General features: G+C 38.0%; 1 protein-coding gene across 3 annotated transcripts; it reads left to right on the forward strand.

Moving 5' to 3' along the window:
• Positions 1–12,278: 12,278 nt before the first annotated feature.
• Positions 12,279–18,394, forward strand: LOC126599959 (serine/threonine-protein kinase Nek6-like). 3 transcript variants are annotated; one of them, XM_050266441.1, is made up of 15 exons: positions 12,279–12,550; positions 12,675–12,743; positions 12,881–13,016; positions 13,361–13,427; positions 14,128–14,193; positions 14,321–14,367; positions 14,914–14,959; positions 15,060–15,140; positions 15,233–15,275; positions 15,381–15,430; positions 15,749–15,830; positions 15,921–15,970; positions 16,043–16,116; positions 16,231–16,282; positions 16,363–18,394. In XM_050266441.1, the coding sequence occupies exons 3-15, from the start codon at positions 12,898–12,900 to the stop codon at positions 18,181–18,183; spliced, it is 2,598 nt and encodes an 865-aa protein (XP_050122398.1). In that variant the 5' UTR covers positions 12,279–12,550; positions 12,675–12,743; positions 12,881–12,897; the 3' UTR covers positions 18,184–18,394. The 3 variants fall into 3 exon arrangements, with proteins under 3 accessions (XP_050122398.1, XP_050122399.1, XP_050122400.1); XM_050266442.1 differs by lacking the exon at positions 12,675–12,743; XM_050266443.1 differs by lacking the exon at positions 12,675–12,743 and having other exon boundaries at positions 12,306–12,343.
• The last annotated feature ends 7,452 nt before the right edge of the window (positions 18,395–25,846 follow it).

Consider the following 25,846-nt stretch of genomic DNA (forward strand, 5'->3'; position numbering starts at 1 on the left):
ATTTGCTTTCCAGTCACTGCTTATGCAACCCCTATCGACCTTCTGGCAAACTCATGGTGATTGAATTATGGGAAAAATTGGTAGGTGTTCAAGGAGAAGAACCAACAGCACCGAGATTCCTATGTGTCGAAAATGCAGGGAATTTTATGAAGTCTCCCGATTTTCAAAAAAAACTTGTGATATTAAGTTTAGTTTGGATGGGAATAAACCATAAACCACACAAACAGTTCCTGTAATGTGTTAAAATGTGAAAAGAATACTAAATATCCATTTTGTATATAGTGTCTAAGAGACTCGGCCTCACATGAGAGGTTTTATCTCTCTCCAATTGAGCCCTTGAAGTGTTTGTATAAAACTTATAGTCGTCGGGGGGTTTTTTTTTTTTTCCTAATTTAATCCACTATTTTCTCATCTTCTAGCCGGTCACTACTCTTCCAACCTCTATCGACCTTCTGGCAAACTCATGATGACTGTGTTGTGGGAAAAACTTGTAAGTGTTTGAGAAGAGGGAACAAAACTAGAATTTCTGTGTGTTGAAAAGGCAAGTTCTTTGGAAGGTGGAAGAGATGTAGCTTCATTGCTCTACAACATATGAATCACTGAAGACATTGTTGGTCAATCAACCGGAGCTTCTTGAACACACAAAAACCCTACATGGATGCACCTCAAAGCTTCATCCGGCTGGCATGTTTCCCTGACTGATTCATCAATCACCTCCATTCCTCGTGCTTCTTTCCACAACTCCCATGCCTAATTAAAATGTTGAATTTATCATCATTTGCAATTGCAAGGCTTAAAAATAGAATGATCATAAGTTGGAATGTTTGTTTAGTACTTACCCATCCAGCAAGAGTTGGTGAATGTTCAAAGCTATAAAAAGCAACATTCTTCTTTCCACTTATAATCTCTAGCAACAACACTCTGAAACTAAATACATCCAGTTTCTCAGAGAAATTACCATATCTTGCATACTCGGGTGACATGTAGCCGCTGCATCAATTAATGGTACAATAAGCAAAAGTACTAAAGTAGTGATTGCGTAAGGTTTACATGATTGAAAGCATGTGCCATATAAACTTACTATGTGCCAACAACCCTATTGGTATTTGCTTCGGTCTGATTTATCTATATAATCTTCGTCATTCCAAAGTCTGATATTTTAGGGTCCATCGAGCCATCCAACAAAACATTACTTGCTTTTAGGTCCCTGTGAATGATATTCGGTTTAGAGTACTTGTGAATCTAAAGTACTCCTTGAGCGATACCTTCTATAATTCGAAAACGCTTTCCCCAGTCTAATTCTGATTTTTCAAATGGATTTGATTGGACAAACCATGAAGGAAAATAAGCTAGTGTTTTTTTTTGGACAAACCTAATCAAAGTTGACATCCCTGAAATCAACAATATCAAAGATACAAATTTTAGAAATGATGAGGATGTACCAAACAAAAGTCTGTCCAACTCCGATTGGGCATGTTCCTTCTCTTCGACACAGCCACCCAAGAGCCTAACAATAGGGCTAGGTTTGGTTCAAATCGGTTCAGTTTTTTGTCAAAACCGAAACTGAATCGAAATTTCGGTTAAGTTTATTTTTTTTTGGGTTCGGTTTCGGTTTTTATTTTTTTATTTTTTAATTTGTAAATTAAAATTTAAAATTTTAACATCTCCAACACAATCATAACATAAGTTAAACTTGACAAATGCATAAAGATGTAGCTACTCTCCTTAACATCACCAATTTTACCTCTAGAAACTTCAAAGTGTGTAGCAACTTAAACATTTGACTAATAGATGTGCTTTGTTGATGCAAAAAATCAGTGAGGACTTTGGTACAACAGAAAGTGTTAAGTTTGTGACCTTCACTAGATTGCTCCGGTCACGATTAGTATGTAAATGGATAGGGATAGGGAAGCAAACACAAGATGTACGTGGTTCACCCAGATTGGCTACGTCCACGGAGTAGAGGAGTTCTCATTAATTGTGAAGGGTTTACACAAGTACATAGGTTCAAGCTCTCCTTTAGTGAGTACTAGTGAATGATTTAGTACAAATAACATTTGGAAATATTGTGAGAGAATGATTTCTATTTATAGAAGAGAGTTTATAGTTTCATTCTGACATTGACACGTGTCGTGTTGTGATTGGCTTCTGATGTTGACACATGTCGCGCTATGATTAGCTTCTGATGTCAACACGTGTCGCACTGTGATTGGCCTCCTAGTTGGAAGGAAACTCTTCTGGGTCCTTGACGGTATAATGTTGACCGATGCTAAGTAGTTTCAGGATTGGTCAAGTATGGTACAAACGGTGCTCCCCTAAGTTCTTGAGTAAGGGAAGCTCCTTGACGGTATAACGTTGACCGATACTCAGTAGTTTCAGCTATTGAGTAATCACGAAACTTCTAAGTACCGAAGTGTGGTATCATTTTCACTTGCCTTATCTGTCTTATATGTAGATGTGGCATCTTCTCTGGAAGTACTTTTCCTCCATCCAGGGGTGGTATCTTTAACCGATGAAGATGCACAAAGTAATGTATCAATTTCACTTGAAGCTTACTTGTAGTTTCGGGCTTGGTCAAGTGCGATACAAACCCTATAGTAGGAGTCCCCCAAGTCGCTGAGCTAGGAGATTTGCCGAAGGAGGTAACAGACAAGGTAAGCAATCAAACTTCCAAGCAAGCAACCTGGATCGGAGGTTCGACTTCGGCTTCCGGTTGATTGTTCTCCTTCTCCTTGTGTCATAAACAGCAACAAGGATAAGGAGAAGCAAATGGAGAAGAGATGATATGAGATACTTTTGCTTTTAAAGAAGTAACTTTCCACAGGCTTATTCTTGAACTGGGCTGGAGGGTTTTCTAGTTTCCTCCAGAGTATAAGGCCGACTCAAGAATTTGAGGGTCAAAACAAGTTTATCAAATATAGAGTACGTTCGACCTTAATGATATGAGATACTTTTGCTGTTGACAAAGTAGTGGATGTATCGGCACGTGTTCTGTTACGCTTGTCTCCACATGATTCCTTGTATCATTCTCACTTGCCCTATCTGTTTCTCAGACAGATGTGGTATCTTCTCTAAAAGCATAAGATGTTGAAGATGAGTACTCGAGAGCAATGCCAGGTAAGTAATCAGGCAAGGGGTTCTAGGAAGTCAGTTCCTGACTGGAAGCTTGATTCCAAGTGCTGACTAATTGCTCTATTTCTCATTGTCTTGCAAGTAAGAACAAGGCCAAAAGAAAAGACAGGGAAAAAGCATGATATGGGATACTCTTGCTTTTAACCCTGATGATATAAGATACTTTTGCTCTGGTGCGGCTTATTTGCAAAGGTATTATCGGGAGGAAAATAAGCTGAGTATTTCGAGAGACTCTGCTGAGAGTGCCCTTTCGGATGTGAAGAAAAGTTGAGCATTTTTTTTTATTTGTAGGTCTGCTTGGCTGTGGAGGATAAAGGTCAACAGATATATAAGTCTCCCTAACAACAAGTAGTAGTGCTATTCCTTTACCCTTATTGGTCATAGCAATGTAGTGGGAGCTGCAAGTTCACGTGTTTTAACTTTGTCAGAGAACTTTGAAAAAGTGGTTTGTGGTATCTGGAAAGCTGATGTTGCATGTGAAGATTACAGACAAGCTTTATCCAAGGAAATCTAGCTCTCGAAGTTCAGAGAGTGGTGCCTCTTTGGTTTTCGAACAAGCAATCCTGTCAGGGATCTGGCTTTCGAGATTCAGAGAATGGTGCCTTTTCGATTTTTGAGAAAGCAATCCTGTTGGGAGTCTGACTCTTAAGATTTAGAGAGCAGTGTCTCTTCGATTTTTGAGAAAGTAATCCTGTTGGGAGTCTAGCTCTCGAGATTCGGAGGGAGGTGCCTCTTCGATTTTTGAGTACGTAATCCTGTTTGGAGTCTGGCTCTCGAGATTCGGAGAGCGGTGCCTCTTTGATTTTTGAGAAAACAATCCTGTTGGGAGTCTGACTTTTGAGATTCGAAGAACAGTGTCTCTTCGATTTTTGAGAAAGTAATCATGTTGGGAGTTTAGCTCTCGAGATTCGGAGGGTGGTGCCTCTTCAATTTTTGAGAAAGCAATCTTGTTGGGAGTGTTTTCTAGAATGTGAGTAAAGGTTGGGCATTTTTTCCAGTCTACCTTGCCACAGAGCAGGAGGTTGACACACATTGGGACTTTCTAGTTATCAAGCAGTGGTGCTATTCCTTTACCCTTGTGGGTAATAGTAGGGTAGCTGGACCTTCAAAATTTATGTGTCTAAACTTTGTTAGAGATCTTTGGCAAAGTTATCTGTGGTACCCGAGGAGCTGATGTTGCGTGTGGAAAATGATGCCTCTTCGGAATCCGGAGAGTGGTGCCTCTTCAATTTTTGAACCAACGACCCTGTTGCTTTTTCTTTTATAAGGGCACCAATTGTGTGCAAGAAGTAAATTTAAAGAGTTATTGCTTGTAGGAATTTTCCCTTTACTTCAAAGATTTATTGCACCTCATTTCTTCTTCATCATTTCTGAGAATGTCTGGCCCATCTGACCGTCGTTTTGACTTGAACTTTGGTGTAGAGGCAGCCATGCCTTCTCAAGACAACATATGGCACCCATCCTTCTTATCCTCTACTGGTCCTCTTACCGTTGGGGACTCTGTGATGAAGAATGATATGACCGCTGCGGTGGTGGCTAGGAACCTTCTCACTCCCAAAGATAACAGACTACTTTCCAAACGGTCTGATGAGTTGGTTGTTAAGGATTCTCTGGCTTTCAGTGTTCAGTGTGTAGGTTCTGTGTCTTATATGGCCCAACGCCTTTTTGCTCGAACTCGCCAAGTTGAATCATTCAGCTGAAGTGATAAGTCTAAAACAGGAGATTAGAGGGCTCAAGCATGAAAATAAACAGTTGCACAGGCTCGCACATGACTATGCTACAAACATGAAAAGGAAGCTTGACCAGCTGCAGGAGTCTGATGGTCAGATTTTACTTGATCATCAGAGGTTTGTGGGTTTGTTCTAAAGGCATTTATTGCCTTCGTCTTAGGGGACTGTACTGAATAATGAAGCTCCAAATGATCAACCTTCGGTGCCTCCTTTTTCTAGGGTTCTGCTTAGTACTGAGGCTTCGAATAATCACCCTCTGGTGCCTCCTCTTTCTGGGGCTCTGCCGACTGCTGGAACTTCTCTTGAGCAACCTTTGTAAAGGCTCCCTCTTGTCTGTTTATTTTGATTCATGTATATGTACATATTTGTAACTTATCGGAGATATCAATAAACAAGCTTTGCTTCATTTCAACGTATTGTGTTAAATACACTAAGTTCTTTGAATTTTTCCTTTTGTTGAATCTTGTATGTTGAAGCTTTATGAGTGAAGCATGTAGGTTGAGGTAGTGCTCCCTTAATTTCCCGAGTGAGGAAAACTTCTCGGTTGGAGACTTGAAAAAATCCAAGTCACTGAGTGGTCATGAGACTTCCGAGTATCAAGGTGCAGTAGCATATGGTAGGAGTCCCCCAAGTCTCCGGTCGAGGGAGTTGACGAAAAAGGTGTCTTGCTAGTAGCCAAGTTTCCAAAGTAACAAAACTTCACCATTTTCCTTTCTAAGTGGTACCCCAAAACTCCTCCTTCATAGATATTTGTTATGAAAGTTGTTAGGCCCAAAGAAGAGGAGGCCTAGGCAATTTTTTTTTTTTGAATTTTCAAATTTTCGAATTTTTGAATTTCTGAATTTTCAAATTTCCGAATTGTTGAATTTTCGAATTTCCGAAAATATATATATAAAGCTTTATAGGTGAAGCTTTGTAGGTGAATTTTTGAGGTTGAAGCTTTGTTGGGTACCATGAATTGATTTTGCTTCACACTATCTTGATCATGATAGTGTGAAGCTTTTGTAGGTGAAGCTTTTGTGTTGAAGCTTTGTACGTGAAGCTTTTGTAGGTGAAGCTTTTGTGGGTGAATCTTTGTTGGTGAAGCTTTTGTGGTGGGGGAAGCTTTTGTGAGTGAAGCTTTTATGGGTGAAGCTTTTGTTAGTGAAGCTTTTGTAGGTGAAGCTTTTGTGGTGGATGAAGCTTTTGTGGGTGAAGCTTTTGTGATGGGTGAAGCTTTTGTTGGTGAATATTTTATGGATGAAGCTTTTGTAGGTGAAGTTATTGTGGGTGAAGCTTTTGTAGGTGAAACTTTTGTGGTGGGTGAAGATTTTATGGGTGAAGCTTTTGTGGGTGCAGCTTTTGTGGGTGAAGCTTTGGAGTTGAAGCTTTGGAGTTGAAGCTTTGTAGGTGAAGCTTTGGAGTTGAAGCTTTGGAGTTGAAGCTTTTGTTGGGTACCATGAATTGATTTTGCTTCACACTATTTTGATCAAGAGAGTGTGAAGCTTTTGAGAATTTGTAGTTGTCCTCCATTGATGAAGCTTTTGTTGGTGAAGCTTTGTTGGGTACCACGAATTGATTTTGCTTCACACTATCTTAATCAAGATAGTGTGAAGCTTTTGAGAATTTGTAGTTGTCCTCCATTGATGAAGCTTTGTTGAATTTCCCTTTTTGTTTTTTTTATTTGGGAAACTAGAAATTTGAAAATGTGGGAGAGACAACATATACAAATTTTTCTTCCACACTGTTGAGCAAGAGATTGTGATGCAAGCCACACCTTGTAGTAGTCAAAGGTTTGGATGAACTATATAAATTGAATTTGCTTCGAAGAGTCTTGAATTTGCCTCGAAAGTTTGAGAATTGTAGTTGCCCTCCATTTGTTGGCATCATAAATTGGTTTTGCTTCACACAGTCTTAATCAAGAGTGTGTGAAGCTTTTGAGAATTATGGTTACCCTCCATTGATGAAGCTCTTGTTGGCACCATAAATTGGTTTTGCTTCACACTGTCTTGATCAAAAGTGTTTTAAGCTTTTGAGAATTGTGGTTGAACTCCTTTGATGAAGCCTTCGTTGGCACCATAAATTGGTTTTGCTTCACATTGTCCTAATCAAAAGTGTGTGAAGCTTTTGAGAATTGTGGTTGCCCTCCATTGATGAAGCTCTTGTTGGCACCATAAATTGGTTTTGCTTCACACTGTCTTAATCAAAAGTGTGTGAAGCTTTTGAGAATTGTGGTTGCCTATAAATTGGTTTTCTTCACACTGTCTTGATCAAGAGTGTATGAAGCCTTTGAGAATTGTGGTTGAACTTCTTTGATGAAGCTCTTGTTGGCACTATAAATTGGATTTGCTTCACACTATCTTGATCAAGAGTGTGAAGCTTTCTATGAGTTGTAATGTTTGCATTGTTACAGAGGGGAAATGTCTGAAGCAAATGCAAGAGGGCTGAATAGCTTGATCTTCGTATGCCATGCACTGAAGTTGTTGTTGGCTTGCAATAAGACTTTGTTGGTGACTATAACTCTTGTTGGGCATAAGTGCTCCCCTAGTTGAGTTGTCAAGCTTGAGGGTTTTTTATTATTTGTGAATGCTAGGAGTTCACATGTACAAGTTGTACCACTCGTCTTTTGGCAGGTGGAATGAATGGTGAGTTGTTTTCATCACTTGGTTGGTGGTACAAATGTGAGTTCCTTTATCAGCTTTCAGCATATTTCATAACCTGGTTGGTTGCACGAGGTTGAGTTCCTTCTTCACCTGATGGGTGGCATGAATGGCAAGTTGCCAAATGATATTAGAGTACGGGTTGTACATTTCATCACCTGGTTGGTGGCACGAAGATGAGTTCCTTCTTCACCTAGTTGGTGGCATGAGTGGCAAGTTGCCAAATGATATTAAAGTACGGGTTGTACATTTCATCACCTGGTTGGTGGCATGAAGATGTGTTCCTTCTTCACATTTCATCACCTGGTTGGTGAGAATAAGGGCAAGGTGTCGAGGCACATTGTAGCAAGTGTCGAAGACACAAAGTATGTTGAACCCTTTCGAAGCACAGTTGGCTTATGTATGGATGTGTTGGAATGTATGATGTTTATGTATGAATGTGTTAGAATGTATGATGTTTATGTATGAATGTGTTGGAATGTATGATGTTTATGTATGAATGTGTTGGAATGTATAATGTTTATGTTGGTTGATATGAGTGATGCTTATGAATGTTTTGCTATGCATGAAGGGATCCATGCTTTTAATAAGTGAACCATGTTGGTTGTAACACTTAATATCACATACTTTGTGTCAAAGTATGCATGTTGAAGCTCTGAGTTGGAGTATAAGGGTAGGTCAGCGTAGACCAAGTGTTCTAGTGCTAAGAATGCAAAAGACTCAGAAGAAGTTGTCCGAATTCCCTTTTCTTTAAATATTTGCCGAATGGCTTGTGTGACAAAAGATCTCAAGCAATTAAGAGTCAAAACATTTGTAATGTGTATGCCTTCTTATAATAGCATTTCCTTCAGTACTTAGTCCTCCACTTTGAAAGAGTGAGGCTTGACCCCATAATCATAATAGCCGACGGTACGTTCACCCCTGATTGTCTTGATACGAACTTTTATCCCTCTTGTTGTAATGGGCTTATTAAGAGTAAAAATCCTACCTCTTACCAAGAGACAGATACGTTTGGTGACTTAGCGAGTAGCTAAATGAGGCAGGAGATGATGCAATAGGTGTCTGAATGGCCAATATCTCCTCACTTGGTAGAACTTGACTTCCACTTCCCATTTGTTGATAGGGGTTAACCATAGAAGGGTTCCCTTGGTATGTTCTTGCTTCGGCGGAAGCGTGGTTGTAAGCCTGTGCTATCACCTCACAGTAAGTTTTCCAAGTGTTGGCATTGATCATGTACTTGAAGAAACAATCACATAGGCCTGCTGTGAAGGCCTTGAGAGCAGTCTTGTCATTTGCCTCAGCGCAGCGAGAATACTCATGGCTGAAGCGACCGGCATACTCTCGTAGTGACTCGTCTGGCTTTTGGCGAATAGTGTAAAAGTCATCTGCAGAATGCAAGTGATTGATCTGGAAGATGTGTTAAGAGACAAACAGTTTCCTCAAATCCTCAAATGAGTCTACTGTCTCAAGTGGAAGATGGCAATACCAATTTAGAGCTCCGCCAGAGAGGGTGGAGGGAAAGAGAAGGCATCACTCTTCGTTGGTGTGCATCTGATATGCCATGGTGGACTCAAAGAGGTTAAGGTGTTCAATTAGGTCCTCCCTTCCAGTATAGAGTTGTAAACCAAGTTTTTGTTTTGTCTTCGCTTGAAGGGGGTGTTGATGATCCTTCTTGTGATAGGGCCAGGCCTGGGTTGGTTCCAGTCAGGTATCTCAGCCTGGCGTTCAGCCTTCAACTTGTTTACTTCCTCAAGGAGCTGTAGGGCAAGGGGGTCCTGAGTGGAGTCATGTACCACTGGAATTTTCTTTCATAAGTCTCTATCGCCTCTTGGAAGTAGGAAAGTTTAAGCATGGGCGTGCGGTTTTTTCTTAGACTTGCCTTACTGACTTCTAGGGCGAGTCTGTCGGAATACCTCAGAGTCCCCTGTACATTCATGTTCCTCTGGGACCTATCGTTCCTTCCCTAGATTGGCAGCTGGCCTGGGTCGTGGGAGGGGACCGAGTATTTCAGAAACCCTTGGGTCATTGATCTTTGAGTATATGTGGAGGGGATTCTCTCGACGTTGCTTTAGGAAGTCTTAGCAATCACGATAAACGGCTTTCAATCCTTCCAACCCTTCTGCAAGGAGGTGTCTTCCTCCACTTTTTCTACTTCGGGTCGAAGCATCTGGGTTAAGAGAAGTCTCATGTTGATCAATGTTTTGATGATTAGCTCACTCCTCACAGGGATACCCATGTCGAAGGGAGGTGACCCTTTGTGTTGGGGAGCACCCAGATGATGGTTGATGTCTACATGGGCAACGAGCTCGCGTGTTTGAGTACGCTTAGTTTCATGGAGCGTCTCAAAGAGCTTCTCATACTACTCCTGGATGACCTCATTCTTCATTGCTATCTTGTTGTTCCGAGCTTCTAGCTCATCGACTTTAGCTTGAAGAGCAACCATTTTTCCTTCCTTTTTTCGTTGCTTCGCACTAGGTGCAAGATGGGTGTCATTCTGTGTGCTGTGGCTTCCTTCGCTCTCCATGTTGGAGAGGGATGCCTGGTCAAAAGAGAGTGTACGAATGGTGGAAACCAGCTTGGCAAAGCTGAAGAGAGTGGGAATAAGTATCGTTCCCACAGACGGCGCCAAATGTTGATGCACAAAATCAGTGAGGACTTTGGTACAACAGAAAGTGTTAAGTTTATGACCTTCGCTAGATTGCTCCGATCACTAGTATGGATAAGTATGTAAATGGATAGGGATAGGGAAGCAAACACAAGATGTACGTGGTTCACCTAGATTGGCTACGTCCACGGAGTAGAGGAGTTCTCATTAATTGTGAAGGGTTTACACAAGTACATAGGTTCAAGCTCTCCTTTAGTGAGTACTAGTGAATGATTTAGTACAAATGACATTCGGAAATATTGTGAGAGAATGATCTCTATTTATAAAAGAGAGTTTCTAGTTTCATTCTGACATCGACACGTGTCGTGTTGTGATTGGCTTCTGATGTTGATACATGTTGCGCTATGATTAGCTTCTGATGTCAACACGTGTCACGCTGTGATTGGCCTCCTGGTTAAAGGAAAACTCTTCTGGATCCTTGACGGTATAACGTTGATTGGTGCTCAGCAATTTCAGGATTGGTCAAGTATGGTACAAACATGCTTCAACCATTAAAACAACGAATATTGTGGTGAACTAAGGAATCTAGTTGGTGTCCTAGGTTTTATGGAGTTCACACTTGCGCTGTGAGGATCCAAATTGTTGTAAAATCTTATGTGTTCCACTGGATATTCCTTTGGAAGTAAAATAAGATCACACAGAACAGTGAATAAATTTAAGGGAAAGTTTAAAGCAACTGGTGCATGAGAATATAATTGCTTGAATATTGGCAAAATCACTTGAATAAACTAGGGTGAAAGAAAAGAAGGGGGAAAAATAATAGGTTAGGGTTAAGAGTTCTAAAGGTTTTTTTTTTAATATTTTGGGCTTAAAGTTTGGCAACACATTGGGCTTACAAATTGGGCTTACAAATTGGGTTTAGAAAATAATACCCAAAACATATAATTAAATAAAAAATAATAATTTAATTAATTCGGTTCGGTTTCTAGACCACTGAAATCGAAACCGAACCGAAATAATTCGGTTCGGTTTGGTTTTTTCAATTCGGTTTCGGTTCAGTTTGGTTTTCGGTTTTCGGTTTTGGAACCCACCCCTACCTAACAAGATTGGTATGCTGAAGCTTGGCTATGAGCTCCAACTCATTCAAAAACTCCTGATGTCCTTGCCCTGACTTGACAACCTTTTATCGCTAGGCCTTGATTTTCAAGCAAAGTGCCCTGTAGAGGAAGGGAAATGCCACAACGAGAACCACCACCGTACCCATATTACTTAATTGGGGAAAAGGTTAGAAAGAACAAACAAGTTTGGACCCGAAAAAGTATGCTTAGGCAGTTCCTTCGTTGAGCACAACAAAATGAAGAGGAATTTGTATCATTTCAAATCCCTATTCTTATTGAACACTGAAATCTTCCCATAGTTTACAACTCTTCTTTATATAGAAATTCGACCTATTGCTCTGCATCCCCCTATATGTTTACTATCAAGAGAAGAATCAAAAGGATTGAACTAGCTACCTACTCATTATTCGGAGATGAATCAATTTCACGGTACCTCAACATTCTTCGTTTATCACCAATTACGAGGCACCATAGCACTTGACTTTGGGCAAGCCCATGGTCATCTGGCTGAGTTGTAAACTTATAATTGTTATGTTTTTAAAATTTCCTTTTTAGTAGAGCGATAATGTTAGTAGCTAAGTAATTAGTTGTTAGAAGAAAAGGGAATCTGTGGAATTGAACCTCCACCAGATTAATTAAAGAGCAAGAGAGTGATTTTCTAAAACTTGAGTAAGTGGACGGGCAGAGACTGTACATTCATAAAAGAAGGGATGATACTTTTGACATTTCATTATTTCATTGTATAAATGTTATCATTGAACTTGTTATTTTTATTGTTCTATTTTCCATGTATATTAAAGAAATCAATAATTTATTATTTTTATTATAATTGTCGATTTGTTAGGCACAAATTAGTGATTGAGGCATTATTAATTGAATGATTTTTTTTAAAATATTTAAATATAATAAAAAGAATAAATAATTTTAAGTATAACGTTTATACAATAATTCTAAAAGAGAGATTGAAAAAAAAATTAAAAAAAAATATTTTTTTTGTGTTTGAATACAAAAAAGAAGTGGATTTATAAGTTGCAAGGACAGTGACATGACAACTACGCGCTGGAAAACATTCTCCGGTGAGGGGAGAGAGAATGAGTCTGTAAATGCAAGCAAAGAAAGGTTTACTTTTCTCCCCGAGTCTTCATTCCGTTTCACAAACACCTGCTGACTACTGTCACTTTAGCTTTTTGCCTTCCAATCCCAAGCCCCTCCATTTTCTATTTGGTAGATAATCAACTCCCAATTAAGTATTAATTTGCTGCTTTACTTGACTCCTGACTGCCCCCTCCACCCACTCTCTCTCCTCTCTCTCTCTACGTTTTTTTGGTTAGTCATCACACTGCCGTCCCCTTCATCATTTCGGTCTCTTGCTGCTTTTACTTTGAGTTTTTTTTGCCCATTGTTATTATTGAATGTGTAGCTTCTTATTCATTTATATCTCTCTCTTTAGTTTTTATTTTTTTTTGGGAAACTCAGTACCCTAAAGACTCAAACTTTGGGCAACATTGCATTGAATTTGGTAACTTTTCCAATTTTCCTCTTCTGGGTTTTTAGATTTGGGTTAATTTTTTGCTGTAATAGCAGTAAATTCTGTTTGTATTACGTGCAATTGAGTTTCTGCATTTGATTTAAAATTGGGTTTGTGGGGTTTTGAAGGTCTTAATTAGGTGGCTATGGAGACTGACGATGCCGAAACGAAGTCAACGATGGAGGATTATGAAGTAATAGAGCAGATTGGGAGAGGGGCTTTTGGAGCCGCTTTTCTTGTTCTTCATAAGATTCAGAAAAAGAAGTAAGAGTATTTTCTACCAAACTTGTTTTCCACTTTCCATTTTTTCCAAGGCAATTTGTAATTAGTATTGTAATTCTTGTAATTTGGAAGATAATTTTGTAATTAAAGACAATTTAACAAGAAAAATGAATAGTTGGATAATAGCTGTTGCAATTAAGGACAGTTAGCTAGAAAACCCTACATTTGTACCACAATTCACATCTCAGGGTATGAAATTTCGGAAGAAGAGATAACCGATATTCTGATAGTTTATTTTCTGATTGTGCAACCGGTTTCTAGCTCAAATTTGATTACACCTGTGCTTCATCAATTTTGTTGTAATCATTTAATTTTCCTTTTAATAGGTATGTGTTGAAAAAAATTCGTTTGGCTAAGCCAACAGAGAAGTTCAAACGCACAGCTCACCAAGAGGTTGCTTCTCAAAAACTGTTTGGATATTGATATATGTAGCATTGAGTCCCAGCTATTAATCTTCTTCTTTTATTTTTAGAGTTGCTACAATTTTTCAACAAGTATATGTCCAATTAAAGCCGATTTCTCTTTTTTCCATGTCATCTTTTCTCTTAGGAACCAACCGTAGCATCAAAATTTATCTTTCCTTGTTTTCTTGGCAGTCAAACATACAATCTCCAACTTTCTTATTTGTTTGTCCATATCATCACTGTCATTCTGGTTATCTCAGCTTTATGAAATTTTCATGTCTTGGCTGCACTCCGTTCCGTCCAAAATACCCAAATCTATTCATGACAATCAACTGGGATATGCATGCTTGAAACAATATTCATATGAAAGTATAATACATGAGCATGCGCTTGCAGACATTCAGAATTTTTTTCTCATAAATGATGCATTCTTTATTATTTTGTGGACACATAATTAAATAGATCCTTGATTGTAACATTCTAGTTTTGTAGTCCCCAATTACTTTGATTCTAAATACCATATTAGAGGGTCAATGGCACTTGTTTCTTCTCATTGTCTACTTCATAGTTTATCACCTGTAAACCGTATGAACCTTCTCCTGATATTGTATCTAGTGATTTCATATCAATTTTCTCTGAAAGATGTGTTTTCTACTCAATTAATCGCAATCTCTATTATTCTGCTGCAGATGAATTTAATTGCAAAGTTAAATCATCCATATATTGTGGATTATAAAGATGCTTGGGTGGACAAGGTGAATCCACGATTCTTAAATTTCATAAATTTGAATAGGACTCAAGAGTATATATATTTCGGGAAGTCTTTAGCAGTTGTACCTAACTTGTCACTCCCGATGCTTAACAGTACATGTTTTTCTGCAGGGAGACTGCATATGCATTGTAACGGGCTATTGTGAAGGAGGTGACATGTAAGTAACAACAATTTACATCAACGATGCTCTAATTATGTTTTGGCTACTATGAAATAATGCATTTTTCCTTTTGCCAAATTATGGAATTAAAAGATTCATATTTTAACATCTTTTGCTTAAAGGATGAATTTAAATACTTGTTTTCTATCTTCAAGTTTCTTCTAAATATAAGCTTGAAACTGATAGAAATGCACACATTGGACAAAATATAGGAGGAAATCTATTATCTTAGTTACGTAGTCAACATGTTAAACTAAGCATATCTTGTGTTGAGCCTTGTTCTGTTAAGGTCCATAAAGAGGGTCCTTGCATGAAGTATTGTTTCTGAGTCCTTGGATCAGATATTGGACAGCCGGGATTCACCTCAACCGCCTATATTTAATCTAGTGGATGTTAATTAAGACCTCATTAAGGACCTTAGGAGAGTTTCTTTTTCTAGTTTATGACATTATATCAAAATGTTTTAAAAGTACTTAAGAATTAGAAAATCAATTGCAATGCTTCTAGTGATTACTGAATGATAAACAACTAATCTGTTAACAGGGTTGATATGATAAAGAAGGCCAGAGGACAATTTTTTCCAGAGGAGGTAATCAATTAGATTCGGTAGAACTTCACATCCTGTATATGTGCCTATACAAAGGGTAGCAAGCAACTGCTCTGTGTTGTTATTCTGTTTTTCCCTGCAGAAGCTCTGCAAATGGCTGACTCAGTTGTTGCTAGCTGTGGACTACTTGCACTCCAATCGTGTACTTCATAGGGATCTCAAGGTAATATAGTGGACCACCCTAGTTGCAGTAAGAAATAATAGTATGATACAGTACATATGATGGTTATTTTAACGTAAATCTAATGATTGCAGTGCTCTAATATATTCCTTACTAAGGACAATGACATCCGACTTGGTACGTACACTCAATGATTACTAAGAGAAGCAATGTTTCACTGCATTAAGTGTGGTTTCCATGTGTTGGTCTTAAAGATATGTATATCTTGCATCAACATTATAGGTGACTTTGGGCTTGCAAAACTACTCAACACAGAAGATCTTACTTCTTCGGTATGGACTGGCATTTATATTGTTTTATTGTCTTTATGCCTCTACCTACACAATTGTCTAGTCTGTCTTTTAGAACCCTATGATGTAAACAAGCTGGAATTTCCAAGTCTTTCTTTGAACTCCTCTGTTTTCATGAAATTTTCCATAGAGTGGTTTACAATCGTCTCCTTTCCCCCAAGCACTGGGTTATCCGATAAGGCCACTCAATATTCCTCAGTATTTTTGGCCACCCTTAAGAATTTTTGGCACTTGCAACTGTATCACTAAATATACTTATTTATGTCAGTTCATTTTCAATCCCTATATAATTCAACATAGGTTGTCGGAACTCCAAACTACATGTGTCCTGAGCTTCTCGCAGATATACCTTATGGCTATAAATCTGATATATGGTCGCTTGGTAAGAACTCTAGTCGCTTATAGTTATACTTTTCCTGGCTGATGACCATGATTTTGAACAGTTATAACTGTAATTTCTATCGCTTTTCAGGTTGCTGTATGTTTGAGATTGCTGCACATCAATCAGCATTTAGAGCGCCTGTAAGTATAAGCTTGAGCTTTTGATGCCTCATTGATTTATGGGCTGCCGTTCTGAATGACTTGATTATACAGGACATGGCTGGACTTATCAACAAAATTAACAGATCCATCATTTCTCCTCTTCCAATTGTGTATTCTTCCACACTGTAAGTAATTATATTTAAAATCATTGAAACCATGGTGCTATTATTATAATTGCATATTTCTAATTAATATGGTATGTTGTATCGACTTATATGGTATTGGCCTTTGGATCATAGGAAACAAATCATCAAGAGCATGCTCAGGAAAAGTCCAGAACACAGACCAACAGTGAGTTTACTCCCACTTGCATGATATTTGAAGAACATTTTTTCTATTGGCTCTAATACCCGCATAATCTATTACTTTAGGCTGTAGAGTTAATAAGGCATCCACACTTACAACCATATATCCTTCAATGCCGCAATGCATCATCTGTTTTTCTTCCGGTATATCCACTACCCAACTTAAAAGATAAAACTCCAAGAAAATCACCGCCTAGCAAGCGCAGCAGTGGCAAAGACAACAAAGACAAAGAGGCTGAAAAAAGGAACCACGTGGAAAAGGTCCAACCATTTGGGAGCAGTGCTGATCTGACGCATAGATATGTAACAAACATTGATAACCCTGTACTCACATCTAGTGCAGAAGAGCTTGAAACCAAGAGAGTTGATCCTAGTAGCTGTTCTGTGGAATTATCCAATGCCACCGATGGTTCAAAAGATGGACCGATGGATTCAGAAGCATCTGTTTGTGATAAGCAAGCTGACACTATCAGTATAATGGAAAAGGAAAATACTGAACCTGACATTGAGGTTACATCAGAGAGCGTATCAAATTCTCAGCATGAAGGACTAGAAGAACCAACTGCCTCAAATTTCAAACAACTGCAAGAGGTTGATGCCAAGACTCCAAACAGTGAGGATGGAAAGGCATATGAAAATCAACAAGTTCTCAAAGGAGCTAAAGCAAGAGAGGGGCCTAATGAAGAAAATTGCAGGGTATTGTCAGTATTCAGTGTAGGTGGCACCGAAAAGATTGGGTCGATTGATGATAAATGCTCATCATTGACTAAATCTGAGGAGGAACCCAGCTGTTTAGAGAAGGAAAGGTCCAATGTATATACTGAAGTTGGTCATGTGGAAAGCTTGTTATCTGAAAATATCAACGATTGCTCTATATGGAAAGCAAAAGACAACAAAGACAAAGAGGCTGGAAAAACGAACCACATGGAAAAGGTCCAACCATTTGGGAGCAGTGCTGATCTGACGCATAGATATGTAACAAACCTTGATAACCCTGTATTCACATCTAGTTCAGAAGAGCTTGAAACCAAGAGAGTTGATCCTAGTAGCTGTTCTGTGGAATTATCCAATGCCGCCGATAGTTCAAAAGATGGACCGACTGATTCAGAAGCATCTGTTTGTGATAAGCAAGCTGGCACTATCAGTATAACGGAAAAGGAAAATACTGAACCTGACATTGAGGTTACATCAGCAAGCCTATCAAATTTTCAGCATGAAGGACTAGAAGAACCAACTGCCGCAAATTTCAAACAACTGCAAGAGGTTGATGCCAAGACTCCAAACAGTGAGGATGGAAGGGCATGTGAAAATCAACAAGTTCTTGAAGGTGCTAAAGCAAGAGAGGGGGCTAATGAAGAAAATTGCAGGGAATTTTCAGTGTCCAGTGTAGGCGGCACCAAAAAGGTTGGGTCGATTGATGATAAATGCTCATCATCGACTAAATCTGAGGAGGAACCCAGCTGTGTAGAGAAGGAAAGGTCCAATGTATATACTGAAATTGGTCATGTGGAAAGCTTGTTATCTGAAAATATCAACGATTGCTCTATACAGAAAGCAAAAGATGAAGTGGTGAGAAAGGCAGACAATAACAATTGCTCTGCACAGATAGAAAAAGACGAGGTTCGTGTGATTAACCAAGCACCAATTGACATAGCTGCAGTAGGCGGTGATGATTCCAAGAGCAACTGGGAGAATCCAAGTCAGCAAAGAGCTAAGGCCCTTGAGTCTCTGCTTGAGCTATGCGCACGGCTACTAAAGCAGGACAAGCTTGATGAGCTTGCTGGCGTGCTAAAACCATTTGGAGAAGATGCGGTCTCATCTAGAGAAACAGCTATATGGTTGACACAGAGTCTCATGTCTGCACAAAAATCTAATGGAGGATCCTAATTTTTATGGATAATTTGATTGTAATTCATGCAAAACTGTTCCAAAAAAGGAAAAGAAGAAAAGAGAGTGTTTCATTATATTGACATAAATTTGTTTGTCAACCAGTGTGTTAATTTTTGAAGATTTAGAGTGAGAAATAACATATTTGCAGATTGTAACTCAACATTGGCTCTTGTGGAAAATCGATGCGATAACTTTTACTGTGCGGTAACTTTTATTGTTGTCTAAATATACAGCATGTTTATACTTGTACAGTTTATTCATAAAAATACATCCTTAACTTTCTCTTGGAAACCACATTGGATTTCATAGTAAATTTTCCACTTTTTATAGCCTTATTGAGAATTTCATTTTATTCTCTGAGCTTACTGCAGGTAATAGCCAAAGAAGGACACGAGGAAGGCACCGGCCAGAGAGCCGACAAGGGGCATGGTGGAGGTGGCGCCTGATGGGGCAGGAGCATGAGCTGAGTCAGGGGAAGATGCTGTGCTTGTGGTGGTAGCAGCTGAGCCTACAGGGGCGGTAGCTGATGCCTTAGGGGTAGCGGCAGCGGCAACTGGGTCCTTGGGTTTGTCAGCAGCCAAGACTACGCTCAATAAGGCAGCAACAACGATGATGGCGAGGGAGATCTTCTTCATTTCCATGATGAATATTGTGACAGAGAGAATAAGTTGATAGAAAACACAGCTGCCTTAGAGATAGGATATGAAGGAAATTTCTTTGTTACTTCCTTGATTACTGCAGCTCTGAGGAATACAGAGGAAAAATTATTTCAATATATATAGGAAGAATTTGGTTTATTTTTGGAGTGAAACAATTTTGGGTGGTTGAACGTGTTTTTCTGCATGGTATCAGGAGGAAACTATTGAACGATGTTTTTGCATGCGATCGAGTGGTCAGAAACAAATGCACATCTGTTGTTTGATTTGTTGTTTTTGTTTTAACTTCTAATTTTGGGGACATTAGACTGAAACACATGAGGAAATTGGAAGTTGGAACAACAAAAACCACCGTTGTAGTTTTCTTGGTGGATTGGCGATGACCAAACTGGTGAAATCTTGGTCAAAGATTTATTTTTTATTTTGTATTCACGTGATGTCTTACTTTAAACTATTCTCTTATGTGTTTCGGAAGAAGATTCGAACCCGGTTCATAGGATGAGCACATTCACTTTAGCAAATAGGTAGCTCTCGGTATAAAGTTGGTCAATATGTAAAACCAAATAAAATAGAGGTATTCATCAATTCTCCCCCTAAATTTGTGATCATTGGCTAATTTCCCCCCTCAACTTTAATTTTGGCCAATTTCCCCCCTCAACTCTCATAATTAGTCAATTTCCCTCCTCAACTTTAATTTGGCCAAATTCCCCCCTCAACTCTCATAATTAGTCAATTTGCACCTTACTGTTAAATTTTTTTAATTTTCCATCTATTCTTTTTTTTTTCTTTCAATCTTTCTAATAACTTCCAACAAAGTACTAAAACTAACATAAACTCACCTGCATAATATAGGGTAAAATGTACAAAAACATAATACAATTAGTATGTGATATGGGTTGATTATAAGAAAAAGTTATGAATCGGGTTTAAAGCATGTAGAAGAAGAAATAATATTCCTAAACTCATGGATCAGACCTATTTCAATAAAATGGGTTATTCTTAATAAGGAGTCGAAAATTATGAATTGACTAGCCATTTTTGCACTAAAGCTCGATTCTCCGCAATTTACTTGAACTTAGCTTTCACTTTTATAAAGAAAATTGTATTCACATACAAAAATGTACACATCAATCCTTTTCGTTATCAATTTTGTATAGTAAAAATTCAAATAAAATTACTCCATACTGATTTATTATGACTAATAATACTATCTATGATAAATTGTAAAGTTCTAAATTTTAATCTATTTGTAATAGGTAAAGACATAGGAAAATGATTAACATACATCTTATTTAGTTTCTTACACACACTTGTTTAATTATGATCAAATTAAAAAATTAACAGTAGGGTGCAAATTGACAAATTATGAGAGTTGAGGGGGGAAATTGGCCAAATTAAAGTTGAGGGGGGAAATTGACTAATTATGAGAGTTGAGGGGGGAAATTGGCCAAAATTAAAGTTGAGGGGGGAAATTGGCCAATAGTCACAAGTTCAGGGGGAAACTGATGAATACCTCAATAAAATAACTAGGAAAATCAATTTAGGTCAATAAGTAATTTCATTTTTCTGCTTAGGTCAACTGAAAATATTGCCCGCTACAACTAGTTAAGATCAATAAAAACAGTTTTCCTTCATCTAAGGTCACCAGTTGCTAAAATTTCTCTTCATTGATATCTTCCTTTTATTTTTTATTTTTTATTTTTATATACAACAATATATTTACAGTAAGGAGTGGTGGAATATAAATTGGTATTGAATTTGTCATTCATGAGATTCGAATTTAAGTTATCTCATCTACATCCAATGTTTAAAACATTGGTATCTGTAAAAATACCGATATGCAAATTTGTGAAAATGTCCACAACTAAAAAAGAATACTACTAGACTATGGTACTAAGTGACCTTAATTGACCTCTCTTTAAAATGGTTGAGATTTACATCTAATTCTCCATTCTTTTGCAAGATAGATCCAAGATAACAAAAACGTTCACTCATTTATACTTCTTGATCTCCAATCTTTGCCCTTATATCATTTGGACCCTCATTCCCACTGAACTTGCACTCCATATACTTTGTCTTGACCTACTTAGGCAAAGACTTTTAGATTCTAACACTTCTTGTCAAAAGTTAAGTTTCACAGTTACTTGTAAGGGAGATGACTTAAGTTTGAATCTTAGAATGACAAGTTTACACAATTTATTTCCCTAACCCTTTGAATAAATATATCGTTGTACAAAAATGGAATAATGTATTGGAATAATGTATTTCTAATTAAGTGAATCCTTAAAAATACACTTATGCCAAAGCCTACAAATTATTCAGCCATCATTTCTTTACTTATTTAACAATTAAAGTATAATAGTAATTCTTATTTTACATGTAAGTGATAGACCTTAAGTTCAAATCTCATGAATGATGGTTCTGTATATACCAATTTATTCCCCATGTAATATATTATTGTATAAAAAAAATTTGAAAATTCGTAAAAGAAAGAAATAGCCCCCTTCCGGAGCAAGAGTGAAACCAATGTCGGCTTTATGTAAAATTAAGCAGCAAGAACAGCTGCTGCTAGTGACTTGTGATAAATATTAAGTTATCTTTTTATATTTAGAAAATTGCTATTGTCACTTTAAAAATCTCATTTTGCACTCTAAATTTTCTATAATTAAAATGAAAAATACACTTATGAGAAGTGTAAAATGAGAATTTTTGGAGGTCTAATAACAGTTCCAAATTTTTATACGAGTACAGATATATAACCTCATATGCGTAAATCAAGTTAATATTTTTTGTGCCCCGAGTTTTTGGGTGCTCAAGTGATCGTCCTAGTTGGCCTAGGTCAAGTGGGTGTGATTTGATGGAGTTGGAAGGGTGTCAAACCATGAGAGTAAAATGTTTTAAATTATAAAAAGATAACGCAAATAATGTTTACGTTAAATTACATGGATTATGTGACAGATGATATAGACTATCATGATATTGTTATATTGAGAACAATGCATTAATGCTGGACCTCACATTACCGATAAATAATGGATATAATGTAGCTACAATACAAGATTGGTGTGGTTGAGTACACAATAGAGAAATAAACCATGACTCATAATCCCATTTCCTAGCTGGGAATCTCCAAAAGTTTGAGCTTAGTATTGCATGTAATAGGCAGACAAAGACAAAAGGGAGGCAGCAGCCAAAGATCCAACATTGGGGAAGCGAGTAAAGGCGGAGCTTGGGGCAGGGGCATGCGCTGCTGTGTCCTTGGCGGTCGGAGCATTAGCCTTGGGGGTAGCTGCTGCTGCTGTCTTGGGGGCCTCCTTAGCTGCAGCCAAGACCACACTCATCAAGGCAGCGATGACAATGAGGGTAAGGGAGATCTTCTTCATGTCCATGATGATGAATTTCAACTTTGAAAATGATAATACGTCGAGTTCCGTTCAGATGATCTATGGGAACAAAAAATACTTGCTATTTCTGATGTGGTTTCTTGCAAGGCTGTGGAATGCATGCACAATTAGATTTATAAGGCGCCTTTCGGGTTATTATTAGAATGAAACAGTTATTCTGACAATTGCTGTTAGTTAACACAGGTCCTTAGACTCCTTACCTGTTTGTTTTTGCATAGTTTTAGGAATTGAACGGTCTTTTTTCATGGACATATTTGAGAAGTTTGTGTCTTAAGAACACCATCACCATGTCACGTGATGTTATTATCTCAAGTAATCTAATATGAGCAGACACGATTAATATGATCCACTTTTATATAGGGTACATTATCAACCTCCGAAATTTACTTTCAAATCCCTGCTCGCCTATGTCAAATACTGGTATAAGTTACAACGTTTATCATATTGTCATCATGTGAACTATTATTTAAATTTAAAAAAAAATTATTTTGCACCGTGACTAAACGTGAAAAAATAATTTATAAATGCAAGAGTACTTTTTTAATGCCAATAACAACCTCTATGTTGTGGCCTATATTTAGGTCATCTCCAACCGAAGGGTCTAGAGGGTCTGAGGATCGAAAATAGCCCTAAAACAGTCTCCAACCGAGGGCTAGGCCAAAGAGCTCGTGGGCCCCACTGGACAAAAAAGGGCCAAAGGGCCAACCGGCCAGCCCAAACCAGCAAGCCAGCTAGCGCTGGGTCGGGCTGAAATTCAAATTTGCAATGGCTAGTTGCTGACGTCAGCTAGCCGTTAATTTATTTTTTTACCATTTTTTTATTTTTTATTTTTTATTTTCAAAATTTGTTTTAAAAATTGTAAAGGTTCTTTTTTTTTTCCTATAACTTCCTAAACCATTAAACATTACATAACATTAAGTAATATGAAACAACATTAAACAATATTAAACAACATTAAATAACATTAGATAACATTAAACAACGTAAAAATTATACAACATAAAAATAAAACATTTAACAACATTTTTAAAAACATTTAACAACATAAAACTTAAGCAACGGCTAGCTGATGTCACTTAGCCGTTGGATTTGAATTTAAATTGTAGTTTTTAAATAATAAATTATGTTTGGCCCTATTGCCCTATGACCCTTTGACCTTTGGTTGGAGATGGTAACAAATATGGCCCTGCACTGCTCATTAAAATATTAATTTCTTGGAGGGTTAGAGGGCTAAAACGAGCCTTTTGGCCAGCCTTCGGTTGGAGATGGCCTTAACTAATAAGGAGAGAGGCCGGCGGCACAGAGAAAATATAGAGAGAGATATGTGTTTGTAGGGTTGTGTAGAGGATGTGTTATTCCCCCTACGCAGTGCCTTTATTTATAGTAATAAAAGAGAGAAGAAATCATTCTCTTCCAAGGAATACAAGTCCTAATAGGGAAGAATAACTAGAATCAAATATAATCTAGGATTTACACAATCACTCTTAAATAAGAAGTTTACAACACCCCCCCTTGAGTGTGTAAATACTCAAGTAGATTAAGCATCATGTAGAGGTTGAGGAAGTTGACTCGTCGACACTGATTCTAGGAACACACTATTCTCAAATAAGGTAGGAACTTGCATAAGGAATTGAGTCTCACAAAAAACCCTATGGCTATAGTAAAAACCCGAGTAAGGACAAAATCCATAGCCTAAGAAAAAATGCATGAGAAATGCAAAGTCAAATGAAACGTCTACGAGTTGTCATCAGTTATATGATCAACCCAAGGTGGGTGCCTCGTCAAAACCTCATTAGGTAGCAAAAACCTAGTGGAACAAATGCTCCTAATCGTAGGGAAAAAAAGTACATTAAGATCAATCAAGTATACTTCAAGATACTCCCTAAATTTGACACAATTCCAAAGAGAACTAGCAAGGTTACAACTCCGAAGGTTTATGCATACCAATTCTCTGAACAAGCTTCTAAAACGTCAACTTCAGTAGTGATTTGGTGAAGAGGTAGGCCATATTGTATTGTGAACGGATTTGTGTAACTTCAATATTCTGATGCTATTGTTGTTGATGTGATAAGAAGAACTTCGGCGCAATGTGCTTGGTGTTGTCTTCTTTGATGTAACCCTTCTTGAGTTGTTCGATGCATGCTGCGTTGTCTTCATAGATCATCATCGGGACATCAATGATGGGGTAAGGATCGCATGAACTTTAAATATGGCCCACAACTGTTCTTAACCAAAAGCATTCCCATGTTGCTTCGTGTAAGGTGAGAATTTCAGCATGGTTAGACGAAGTGGCAACTAAGGTCTGTTTAGTTGACCTCTAAGAGATTGCGGTGCCACCAACAATAAAGATATAACTTATTTGAGAGTGTGCCTTGTGCGAATCAAATAAGTATCACGCATCGGTAACAACGCGAGAATCGACTCGAGATAAGGGGGTGCAGCATCACTCGATGATTAGTAAAGATAGAACAAGCCTAAATCTGTAGTATCCTTAACGTAACAAAAATGTCTTTAACTCCAGTTCAGTGTCTTTAACAGCGAAAGAGATGTTGGTATAGTGCGTTGAGATAAATAAAATAAAGTGCCTATTGCATTTAGATAAAGAACTTCACGCTCCAAAATCTCTTCATCATCCTCATTCAGACGAAAGGGATCTCATTTTGCATCTAGCGATCGAACAACCATAGGAGTACTCGAAGACTTCGATTTATCCTCATTAAAGCGGCGCAACACCATCTGGGTGTAGTTCAATTGATGTACTAAGATTCCATCCAAACGTTGCTCTATCTCGAAACCGAGACAATATCGAGTCTTTCCTAGATCTTTCATCATAAATTTTGACTTCAGGTGTGCGACAATTCTTGTGAGCTCTTTGGGAGTTCCGATGAGATTCATGTCATCGACATATACAGCAACTATAGCAAAACTGGAATGTTACTTCTTAATGAACACACAATGGCATAGTTCGTTGTTCACATATCCCTAACTAGTTAAATAGTCACTCAGACGGTTATACCATATTATTCCGAATTGCTCAAACCGTAGAGTGAACACCTCAGCTAAATTACAAACGTGTTTCAGGGTATGGAAATATTTGAAGTTCTTCGGGAACCTTCATATAAATTTCCGTATCAAGATCGCCATAGAAATACGCAGTTACTACGTCCATTAACTGCATACTCAGTTTTTCGGAAACTACCAAATTGATAAGGTAGTGAAAAGTAATCATATCCATAACGGGTGAATAAGTTTCGTCATAGTCAATCCCGTGGTGTTGTGATAAATCTTGCGCAACAAGACGAGCTTTGTAACGCATAATCTCGTTCTTCTCATTACACTTTTGAACAAAAATCCATTGTAGCCAACGGACTTCACATGTGAAGGAGTAGGAGCTACAGATCCAAACACCTTACGTTTCGCAAGCGAATTGAGTTCGACTTGGATTGCTTATTTCCAATTTAACCAATCGGTTCTACGTCGACATTTATCAACGGAATGAGGTTCAATGTCATTGATCAACATGATCTCAGTAGCTACTGCATATGCTAATGCATTGTCGATAATCATCTCGTTTCTACACCAAACATCATCCAAGCTAGC

The sequence above is a fragment of the Malus sylvestris genome, chromosome 14 (assembly GCF_916048215.2).
Source record: "Malus sylvestris chromosome 14, drMalSylv7.2, whole genome shotgun sequence".
Classification (NCBI taxonomy): Eukaryota; Viridiplantae; Streptophyta; class Magnoliopsida; order Rosales; family Rosaceae; genus Malus; species Malus sylvestris.